This window comes from Dermacentor andersoni, unplaced genomic scaffold (genome assembly GCF_023375885.2).
Source record: "Dermacentor andersoni unplaced genomic scaffold, qqDerAnde1_hic_scaffold ctg00000033.1, whole genome shotgun sequence".
NCBI lineage: Eukaryota > Metazoa > Arthropoda > Arachnida > Ixodida > Ixodidae > Dermacentor > Dermacentor andersoni.
Window position 1 is genome coordinate 3,750,466 of NW_027314755.1, and position 12,169 is coordinate 3,762,634.

Genomic DNA, 12,169 nt, shown 5'->3' on the forward strand with positions numbered 1-12,169 from the left:
ATCTTTGCCCGAGCAAAATCTTTCAAATTCAGTTATTTTCCTGGAACTGTGGAAGATTGGAATTCATTGCCGTCTGATATTTTTGGTTCCAGTAATTTTCGCGCTGAGTTGGAGTGCCACCTTCTCTCTTAAACTTTCTTTTTCTTTTTCCTTTTTTTTCTTTCTTGCTTTTGCTGTCTGTTGTTTTGTACATTCATGTTGGATGTAACCCACACCTGCTTGGGCCACCACATTGGCCTGCAGTATTTTGAAATAAAATAAATGGTCTCTATGCCTAAAACATGTTGCGCCGCGAATAAATAACTAAATGGACAAATGCAATACCTTCGAAATAAATGTTACAAGCTTTATTTTGATCTTTCAGTGCTGCCTGTGAAACTGTCATTGCATTAGCCTTTATTACGTCAGGGCAATAGTGTGCTGATAGTGTTAACTTTTCTGCCACACCGCTTGTAGTAATCAGCTCGGTTGCTTCACCTATAGTGCAGCGCTAAGACTGACTGAAAACCTGTTGAATGTGAAGAGCCACTGCCAATCACAGCACTTTTGTCTTTGCAAGGGTAAGGGTGCTGTTGATACCACAAGTTAATGTTGTTGGTGAGTGACAAAGTACTGTCTTTGTGTGCAGTGTCTATTGGCCTGGGAGGCCACCCTGCGGAATATGACTGCACGATCCTGCTCAACCTAACATGCCCATCGGAGCTGCAGGGTATTCCTAACCTCTACAACACAGTAGCTGAAAGAAATGTCTTGTTTTGCATAGCTTCTCTTCAGAAAGCATAAATGAACATATTTGTTGTTATTTTGGCTGCCATTTTGTTCTGATGCTAATATGAATGCACCTTCAAACGATTTGCAAGTTATATTTGCACAAACCTATTTTTGATTTAAAGGGGCCTTGACACGGTCACCCAATTATTTTTAGTTCAAAATTGTTACTGATAGTAGAGTGGCCACTATTGTTAAGCTTGAGAACTTTCTCAAGCACAACAAAAAGAATAAACATAAGAAGAAATAAAAACCACAGGACAAGGCACTTACTCACAACTGAAAAAATTATTCAACAGGCTTTACATATATATACACAAAAAGGTGATCACGCATACAGACCAAAGCAGAGGTAACGAATCAAAATAATAACTTATATATATGCTAACAATCAAGAAAAGTAAATTCGTTATCGTGTAGCAACACAGAAGAGTGGCTGATGCAAGCATCTCCTCTTTTTCTAACATCATAGGTCTCTGCTAATTCTCGCATAATCTAGTTATTGCTTTAAAAACAACCTGTTTCATTAAACATGGCATAGCACTCGCACTCTTTACAATGGCCGGTCAGATGTGATGCCCTAGATTCTCGCATAATCTCTTTATTGCTTTTAAAAACAACCTGTTTCATTAAACACGCCATAGCACTCACACTCTTTACAATGGGCATCCAGATGTTGTGCCCCGGATGATTAAGCCATGCATGGTGCTCTCTTAGATGTACGTTGATGGAGTCACCAGATTGGCTCACATACACCTTCCAACATTTCAACCGAATCAAGTATACAATGCCTGAAATTGCAAAAACATTTTTTGTTTACATGTACATTCAGGGGGACTTCTGAGCACATGCAAGCAAAGATGTTTATTTCTTGCTGAAAACAGGACATCAACTTTACACCTCGCATCTGCAGGCTTTAGTTCATGAGCTGTCCTATCGAATGACCGAAATTTTTTTTCAGATCATCTTTGTGGCTGTGTGGCTTTTGCTCGATGCTTTTCATTACGTCACTGAGCATGTGCTGGTGGGCGAGTTGGTTATGCATGTTATGCATTTGGCACCTTCGTTGTAATCTTTCATTACGTGTTAACATAAACTGATCTGATAACATTCTGTGGATAGCCAGCCCGTTCTAATTTGTCGACCTTATAATGTAAACTGAATTTCATTAGATCCTGACACAATTTTTTTATGATTCCTCTTTTCACCAGTTTTGAGTGGCCTGACCTGTAATCAAGGATAGGCTTAACAGATTAGTTAATACCAGTAGACGACATAGTTTTAAAAAACCAATCTTGAATCGAGAAACTGTTGCTTGGTTTTCATGGGGCAACTAAAAATGAAAAAAAGTTTTCAAATATGTACAGCATCGCGGGAGCAATTATCAGAATTATTGAACACTAGTAAATCATCCACGTATATGTATATACAATCTTCACAAGTCAAGAAATATGACATTCCAGCTCTGTATTAATCATACCTAAAAAGATTGTACTCAATATCAAAGTGACTGACATGGAAGTTCCAGAATGTTGAACATAAAGCCCTTTGCCCCAGGACACAACGGTAGTGATAGGAGAGCAACTCGGAAAAGCTTGGGACGAAAATTTCACTATTCAAGCAAATACATTCATCATCATTATTCGCCGTGATGCATTTCCTCGCGCAGGCCACTGTCTTGAGTACAGCCATTAATTCACTGTGTGGGATAGAATAACATTAGTAATGCAGTGCAACTTTTAGGATTATGTTTTCAATAACTTCCACCACCGCTTCAGAGTTGCTAACATGATAAGGATCCAAAATTGTCAAATGCAACAGGTTCTTTTGCAGATATTGTGAGACTATGCTTTGCCACATGCTCCTGTCAGACAAATGGCACTGAATGGCATATCAGGATTGCGGGTTTTTATAGAAAAAACTTGTGAAGGTCAGAGTGCTTCGCAATTTTGAAAGCAGAAGCTAAACATTCAAAATTCATGCAATCTAGAATAATAATTAGCACATCCTTGTGGACAAAGAAGGATTTTTATTAATCTTATACGAGGGTACTTTATCAGAAATAGCTTCAGCAGTGCTTAATAACTTGGTGCTTGTTCAGCAAAAAACTTGTGCGAGAACTGATCGCATGATGACTCTCGGCACTGACAGTCCGACTGACAGCTGAGGACTGAGAGCTGAGGACAGCTGACAGCACCGTTCTTCATCACGACCTCGTCGCCCCAGCCCCAGTCACTCTGAATGCAGTTCTCTTCCCGTTATGCTTTGCTGGTACCACCGTTGCTATGGCTCTCATGCAAACCAGTGCCACTAGCCCTGCTCCTACACAGGAAATGTTTGGGCCGAACACTGATGGCGACCGCTGTTCCCGACCCCGGATCCAGTCACCTTTTTCACGTCACCGACCGCATCAGCAAAGTCCGCTATCTCGTTGACACTGGCACCGAGATTTGTGTCCTTCCTTATACGTTGGCTGAGCAACGCCATCCTCCCAACTCGTCTCCTCTCACTGCAGTCAGTGCATTAACCATCCGGACGTACGGACAAAAGTCGGTCACTCTTGACATCGGCCTCAGACATACGTTTCACTCAATCTTTGTCATTGCGACCGTGCGCCAGCCCATCATCACAGTTGACTTTCTTTGGCACTACAAGTTGGTTGCCGACAAGCAGCCCAGTGCATCTTGGACTCCAAGACGAACTTAACCGTCCAAGGAGTTTCCTGTTGCACTCCACCACTTCAGCTTCTCCAGGCGCACATAGCTGTTCTCAACTCATGGTCAGCCGTTGTTGGCGAGTTTCTGGACGTCTTCCGACCCTCCTCCTTTCAGTCCGCGGTCGCTCAGAGCGTTATACATCATATCATCATCACTGGCCCTCCGGGGTTTGCCCTGGCTCATCGCCTTGTGCCGGATCGTCTGTCTCCAAAGAGGAGTTTGGACACATGCTTGACATTGGCTTCATTCATCCTCCTCCAATCCGTGAGCCTCGCCACTCCATGTCATGCCCAAGAAGACCGGCGCCCCTGCGGCAATTACTGTGCTCTCAACAATGCCACTGTCCCGGACCAGTACCAATACCTCGCATTCAGGATGCGTTGGCACTGCGCCCCTGCACCATTTTTAGCAAGGTCGGCCTGGTGAAAGCCTACCACCAGATTCCTGTGAAAGCGCGAGACACATGGTGCGATCGGTTGTACGACCATTCGCATCGGCAGTCGCACTCAACAGGTTCTCAACCAAATCCGCCGCACGCGGCGCCGAATCGCACGCCGCGTATGCGACCAACTTGCTGTCGGGCGTGGTCGTGCGACGGCCGCACGGTCAGACGACCGCAGCCAATGACAGCGCTGGTAGCGTGAACGTCATGGCCACGTGTAGACCCGGCGGGGTGGGGCCGGCGAGCGGGCGCCTCGCCGCTCCGATCACGTCTATTTTTTTTTTCTCTCCCTGGTCGAAACTCGGGCCTCTTTCGCCGCTGACGGCGGCACATAAATCGGCTACAATTTGTTTCTGACACGAAATAACTTCTAGAATAAAGTGACCTCGAAAGAGTGCGTGTTAATAAACGTTGTGCGAAATAGTCGTTGGCGTGATTTCTACTCGGACGCGGTCAGCGCAGACGCGCCAGCAATCGTCTGTATACGAAGCAACTCGCCTGACTGGCGTGTTTTATTCTTCGCTACTAACGGCACCAGGAAAAGTAACCGTATTTTCACTTAAGAGAAACAAATGTTCAGGCATTGATTGTGCTGACGAATTTAGGCGCATTATTACGAGCTGCGGAATCATCGCAAGGACCCTCGGCCCTGGATAGACGGCCGGCGAGCTAGGCCTACATCGTATCCCAGCGATCGCAAGCTCGCCTGGCATGCCCGTTCGCTTCCGTCGGCGCCAATGAAATCAAATGTGCTGCAATTTAAGCGTGACATAACTTTGTACACGTTGTGCCGACTAACATAGGCGCTTCATTATACGAGCTGCAAGCGATCGTGCCACCAGCGCCACTGGTGTCGGATTCGATGGCCCGGCGAGCCATGCCTGCCGGCTCCTGGCCATCGGCGGCTGTCAACGGATCCAATACTGCTAACGCGGCCTTGCGGAAACACGTCTACAGTGTTCGCATAGACTTCTTTATATTGTCATCGTTTGTTTCAAACAACAGAACTGTGCAAATACGGTTGCTTTCACATTCTGTTCGAAGTTACACAGCAGTCCGAACTTGCACGCAGGGGCGCCGGTTCTGGGCGGAGCTACCCGCCGCTCGCTCATTCGTACCATGTGTCCTGAAGCGCCGCATGCGGCAAGTCGCACACGAAGCGCCGTACGACAGATCGCGCAGAAAATCGCACCATGTGTCTCGCGCTTAATCCTCATCCCAAGACTGCTATTATAACATCCTTTGGCCTGTTCGAATATCTGCACATGCCTTTCGGTCTTCATAATGTGGCCCAGACCTTTCAGCGTTCCGTTGAGCAGGTATTACGTGGCTTGACGTGCTGCTTTGCCTATCTTATGACATCCTCATCTACAGCACCACAGCCAAAGCTCGCAAGACTCTGCAAGTTTGGTCTTGTAGTTAATGGTCCGAAGAGCCCGTTCAGCGTTACAGAGTTGGATTTCCTCGGCCATCGCGTCACTGCACACAGCATTCGTCCACTCCTGACCCGCATCACAGCCATCTCTGACTTTTCTCAGCCATCCACCACCAGGCAACTGCCTGAATTTCTTGGCCTCCCCAACTATTACGCTCGCTTCATTCCTTGCAGCGCCAATATATTGCAGCCTCTACACAAATAGATATGCCGTACCAACAAGCCCCTATTGCTATCCTCATCGACTACACGACCTTCTCTCAGGTCTCAAGACACCGAATATTCCCGTGGCCTGGAAGAACACTGCCGAGCACACGTTTAGAGGCACCAAAGAAACCATTGCCGGTGCAATGCTCATTGTCTACCCTAAATGCGATGCCCCAGCATCTGTCACGGCTGATGCATCGGACACCGCTGTCGGTGCAGTCTTGCAGCAGTTTGTTGCTGGTGCTTGGCAGCCCATCACCTTCTTTTCCAAGAAGCTGGTGCCCCCTGAGCACCGCTATAGCATGTTCGGCCGAGAGCTGTTCGCCATCTACTTGGTTGTGGAACACTTTCGACATTTTCTCGAGGGACGCTTCTTCCATGTCCTTACCGAGCATAAACCAGTGACCTCTGCCTTGGTGTCCAGCAGTACCGTTGAATGTGGATGGGATGTACAAGATGTTTACAGCTGCTCAGTAGCATTTAGCATGTTTTGTCTCATCACCACAAAAATTATTGCCACGACACTCTGCATATATCAGCTCGGTGCATCATTATATGGTACTAACTAAAAGGACCTACTATGATGTAGCTCATGTCATATTTGCTTATTCAATCGACAAGGTAACATGGCAAATGTATTAGCAACATTGCAAAGTTACTCCAGGTGTTCCTACAGGTTGTGCATATTAAGAATGAACATGATCTCTCATTTGTTAACCATTGATTTATTCATAATCAGTGCACTCAATTAAGCCTCAGGTTTTATTCCCACAACTGTTTTGTCCTAATATGGTTATCTGACAGTGTGTGGATGCACATCTGCATGACAGTCTGCTTTGCTCTTGGCACCAGTCTCATTGCCACTGTGAGTGGTTGATTTCACAGTCTTGCATCTTGCGCCTCAGATTGAGCCATGTTCCAAGGAGGCCAACATCAACCAGTCGATGCCGTTCAAACAATGGCCGTGGTTGCAGGTACGTGCAGCGTGCTGCATACAAGTCGCATCCCTCACCATGATCACTTTCCCACACAACTGTTGCCAGCAGCAAGTCCCAGGAACGCAAAGCACCATGGCAGCAACATGCCTCCAGGTGCCGCACATGTGCCTCAGATTCTGGGTTGCGCGTTCTGTCACTCAGCAGCAGCAGGTCATTTGCACTGGAGCCCAGTGCATCAAGGAATGAATCTGGGTCTGGCTTGGTGGCCACCAGTACGCACAGTGCCCCACTACCTGCATGGGGCACAATCATCCTTTTGTCATTCACTCACTCGGTACGTAAAACCATGCAAAATATCTTATTCCAGTGGTTATCCAATAAGTAGTAAAGCCACAAAAACCGGAAGACATTTTAAGAGAAACTCCACTGTATTGGTAAATTATGGTTCTATAATACCAACAAGGCCACTCTTACTTTTACTGTAGGCTTCGCAAGCCAGAAAAGATGCAAAAATCTATACAGATGGTGATGCCACCTTGAAGTTTCCGCACGAGCTCGTCATTACCTATTGCATTTTGACAGTGCGTGCATGGCCTAGTCAAGTTTTTAAATTGTTACCTAAAGGAGCCAAGGATAGAACTTTGAAGTTTCGGAAACTTCTACTGTGACACAACAAAAACAGAGAGAGAGAGAAAAGAAAAAGATGCATTTAAAGCACCCGCACTAGAGGTTGAACACAAAATTTGAAACATCATAGGTAGAACTTTATTTTCTCATCTAATAATGAACCTCTTAGTGTATAATATAATGAAAATGGAGTGTTCAGAGAGTACTTATCAGTCTAAACTGTTTTTGTCTTTCTCCTTAGTGCTCCTTAACTCCACTTTTCCTACATGACACCTGCTCCTCACCCAGATTTGCCCCATATTCACAAATTGGCATAAACTGAAAGCTCTTCCTTAACCCCAGCGAGCTAGAAACTGCTTCAGCAATGCTCCTAGGCGATGTGCTCAGACTGTTTGAGATCTATCTCGATTCTTTGTGTACTTTTACAGAATTTTGGTTTGCAGAAATGTTGACAAGTGTTTCTGAAATCTAGCGATGACCTCAGTCGACAGGTATCGCTGCTCTCTGCTTTGTTGGATACTCACAAAAGCATTTGTGCCAACGAGGGTGAAACTAAGGAATTTTACTTCTGTGAACAAATTGGGCTTTTTGGTGATTAGTGACACCTCTGATGCGGCCGACATCACACAGGGAACTACAAAAACTAAAGAAAGTCACCGACGATTACGATACTCCTCAACGTGAAATTTGAGCGCAGCTCTATATGGCTTTTCATTTCATGTCTCAATATTTTGTATTACCATTATATAGGCACACGGTTAATATTAGGAAGAGGAAGTGGTGTAGCTGGGGCAGACAAACTGTATGTACCGTATTGCACATTGAAATGTAGCGACGTGTGGCACGACTGCCTAGCTAATTGGGGGATCGCAAGAGGCAGTGCATGGGTGACGCGTGGGCCCCATTCACAGCATGGCCCGAGACGGAGGTAGCAGGCAGCGAACATGCATTTTGTAGATCAGTGGCTCTGACGTCGGGTGGAGATGTTCGGTTGAGAAGAGGTTGTGGGTGACAGGTTTGAAAATACCATCAAGGTAATGCACTTCTGGTAAGAACCTGTCTGCTGGGCAGGTCACCCCTTTGACGCACTGTTTGACAGAAAGCCACTGCAAGATTCATGACAGATTAACACCACTTCACTGCCTTTAGTACCGCAGGATATTTCGGCCTTCGTCTTGGGACAACTACACGCATGGCAGATAAATCCAGGCCCAGGCTGCCCCCTCCCCCGCAGGTCTCCAATTTGGCTACACTTTGTGTACTTGTTCTCGTTACTGCCATCATAGCCTCCTAGATAGTTTTTTGAGAAGCTATGGTACTGTTGGTGCCACATTAGTACATCTAAAAGACATGTTTTTTTGCCGCAATTTAACACACACAAAAGGAAGACACATAAAGACAACACTGGTTTAATTGGGCTGTGACCCATGAATATATGTACACATACACACATTGTGCTGGCTGTTCACAAATCTACGTTACCCAGTGGTCAAACAATCTAGTTTCCGATTTGTAGAGCACGATAGATGTATCGCTAATGCAATTTGTACCTTTCTTTTTTATATAGTAAGCTTCCATTAGCTCACGTGCTGTTTGAAATCTGCTTCTGCCAAGAATCCTAAGATTAGAAAAACGCGGTTTGCACATGCAGGCCTTGCAGTGCGCAGGCAAAATGTGCCACGCCATCTTTCATTAGATTTAGTTCGTGTAAATTGCGGCAAAAAACATGTCTTTTTAGCAAGCACCAACTAGGCCAACAAGCAGTTCTGTTGCAACATATTATTAGTACATCGTGCGAGCACAGCACGGAATTGAGCTGCATGCTTCACAGCTCCCTTGGAAATTGTAGTTAAATACAGCGCCGCACAACTTGACCTTTCTTGTATGCTGAGGAAAGCTGCCTACGGCCACCCTCTGGAGAAATTGTGGCGGCAAACAGAAAACATCTTGTGCCAACACCAACTTTCTCACAAATGCTCTGTAGGTTACCTGGGAAAAAATACTGAAATTGGCTGTTAGGACTCATAATTATATAGTTTTGAGTGCAGTTCTTAATGTTACAGAATTCCCATCTACTGTCAATACATCGGCATCTACATGGGAGTATGGTTACAAAAAAACAGCTGTAACTTGTTTTATTGAAACTATCCTGAAAGAAATATGTCAATTAACCACTAAGACAACTCTAACATTACGCCAGGTTTCATTTAGTTGTCACGATTATGTAATTCACAGCGAACTTGTAAATATTGTGGAATTACCTTTTATTTTGTCAATACATGAGCTTCTGCGGGAGGGAAACGAACAGCCCCGTGTTTGTCTGCTAGAATAAAACTTTAGGCCTTCCAAGTTTTCTTCAGATAATTAACTAGGAAGTATGCTCAATCGCAAATAACTAAACAAATGTGTTTAGTTTCGTGCACTCCTTTGGACTGCGCCTCGGTCAACGCATATCGTCGCTCGCGTTGAGGCTGTTCAACAGCCACCTACGTCTAAGCAGTGCTGTAAAAGCCCTTCGCGGTAGCTCTGTATGTACGACGTAGTGAGTGATGTAGTGTGTGCCTGATAAGGTGACCAAGGGGGATATTGGTACCACTTCACTCCACCGTTCACTATGGAAAGGCCATCTGCAATTCATACATCTGAAGAGCAAAGTCTCTACGATGAGCGACGTCGAGAGCAACAGCGGGAGGCGGACCATCATCATCGTGCCAACCCGGCAGCCCTAGTAGCAGAGCGTGCCCTAAGTAAGCAACAAGCAAGAGCCGCCGCCGCCGAGAACGAAGCCAATTGTCAGCAACTCCACCAGGGCACGGGGCTGGGATTCAACAGCGCATACGCATAGTTCCAGAGATACTTTCTAGATCACAACTTCAGATCAAGCTGTCGAGCATGTGATCGATTGTGATTTGATAACAACCTCTCAGAAATCGACTGCTTACGTTTGGAAGAGCGATGGCAGTAGGCAGTATGTATATTTACATATCAACAAAACTCTATACCAACATAATTTCACCATAACAACTTCACTGGTCAACCACCTTCACAGGGTGGAATGGCTCCTCAGTTTTTTGACAAATGTGGATGCAGGAATGAAAATAGTATTTTCGTCACCATAATAATCATCGTCATACTGCTGTACTTCGTGTAAGTGAAGTGCTGGCCTTGCGCATGGATGCAAATATTTTGTCAAAAAGCTTGTATACTACAACACAGCACTTCAAATGAAAGGTATTTTACACGTTACAATATTTTACCAATGTATCCTGCTGGAAACTATCTATGTATCGAACCTGTACCTCCACTCCTTCAGCTAGCTTACTGTTGTAAACAGTGCGCTGGATGGCAACATATGGCAAGGTTTTGCCCGTTAGCACTGAACTTGGCGTCGCAAGTTGGTAGGTGGGCGTTATTAATGTGAAAGCATTATATGACCCACAAGGCAGAAAAGCCGGCCTTGTTCAAGGGGACGTCATCAGCGCCTTGCTTGCTGTCGGTAGCCATAAACACAGTGAATGATATAACAATGTTTATGAGTAGTAACTATGGGTAAATAATGTTAGAGTAAGGTGACCTAAGCCAGAGGAAAGCTAATTAGCTGGCAAGGTTCTGACTGGTGTTGTACAAGTCGCGGGCCGCTTTTTTCGTCGCGACGATAGATTGGATTTTTTACAAGCGCAGAGGAGGGAACATGTAACCGACAAACCGACGCCTCAGGAGAGCACTTGAAATTATAATAAAGGAGGCGGTGCAGGGTCTCCATGGCACCCAAGGGGTACAAAGCTGGAAGTAGGGCAGCCCGTAAGCGTGCCAGGGGGTGTTCGCATAAAAAATTGGCTGTCCGCGATAGCGGGCAGCCGATCTTATACACCCCTGGCACGCGTCCGGGTTCTAGCTTGGGTGTCCTGGAGGCGCCGCCAATAACGCGATATAATGACACGTTGTTACAATTAGTAAAAAACACGAGTGAAACGAGTACGTTCAGCCACCAACTTGTGACGCTAAGTTCAGCACTACCGCGCCCCGCGACTTCTGCAACACCAGTCAGAACTTCGCCAATTAGCCAATTAGTGTGAAGTGGATTAAGGTTGGTACAAATTACGGCAAGGTGGAGTTACGAATGGCACGTGACTGTATGTCACGTATTGTGGACGTAACCAAATAAGAGTACTTTCGCATTCAATTCACGTAAAGATGCTTAATTGACTTAATCTTTATATTTTTCAACCGCCTTTTGTAATTACAAGAGCGTGTCATTATTTCTTATTATTGGCGGTCCCTGCAGGACATCAAAGCAGAAACCCGGGCTGGTCCATGGGATGGGGCTCGCCGAGATTCCAACAACCAACCACCCTGCTATAATAGCAGGGTCAAAGCGCGAAAGGATGTAGTCTTGCTGAACCCTTGACCGTCAGTGTGTCATTGAACTGTAGCACGATGCGATCAACTCGAAATATTGCGCGAAATGTTTAGCGAAGAAGCCGACTGCAGATGCGTCGAGGTCGGCAGCTAAAACCGTCAAAGCTTAACAAAAGCTGGATTCTACAGAAGCGAACCTGCCAGCATGAGAGCTGCCTTGCCTGGCCGGCTCCTTGAATCCTTCACAATGTCCTTCACAGCAGCGCCGTAGTCTTGCAGCAGGCTCTTCCAGTACGTGCCTGCGATATATACCTCATTACAGTGCATATTTCGTAAGGAACCAGCGTCTGGCCAGCCATACGTCGTACTCACCTAGGCGTGACGCCAGTCTCGCGGTCATCATGCCCAACAAACGCCCGGCGCCTACCAAAGCACAGAATGAACGTAGAGTTTCTCCACAGTTCCTCACTACATTATTATAGAGAGAAACTGAACTAGCTTATTTGACTGTATACTTTAATTCGTATTTTTTCAACTAGGGGCGCTCACCGCGGATAAATATTTGATAAATTAACATATATAACCGAAAAATATAGTTACGATGTCATTTCTTACAAAAGAATTAGACAATTGTGTTTATTTCTGTTATTAGGGTATGTGATTTACGACTTGAATA

At 45.5% G+C, this 12,169-nt stretch overlaps 1 protein-coding gene across 1 annotated transcript; it reads right to left on the bottom strand.

Annotated features, from left to right (window-relative positions):
- Positions 1 to 6,412: 6,412 nt before the first annotated feature.
- Positions 6,413 to 11,928, bottom strand: LOC140214403 (mitochondrial import inner membrane translocase subunit Tim29-like). Its single transcript, XM_072285770.1, has 3 exons — positions 11,866 to 11,928; positions 11,691 to 11,792; positions 6,413 to 6,800 (listed from the first exon to the last, which is right to left on the bottom strand). Exons 1-3 carry the CDS (start codon positions 11,894 to 11,896, stop codon positions 6,424 to 6,426), a joined length of 510 nt encoding a protein of 169 aa, XP_072141871.1. The 5' UTR covers positions 11,897 to 11,928; the 3' UTR covers positions 6,413 to 6,423.
- Between the last annotated feature and the right edge of the window lie 241 nt (positions 11,929 to 12,169).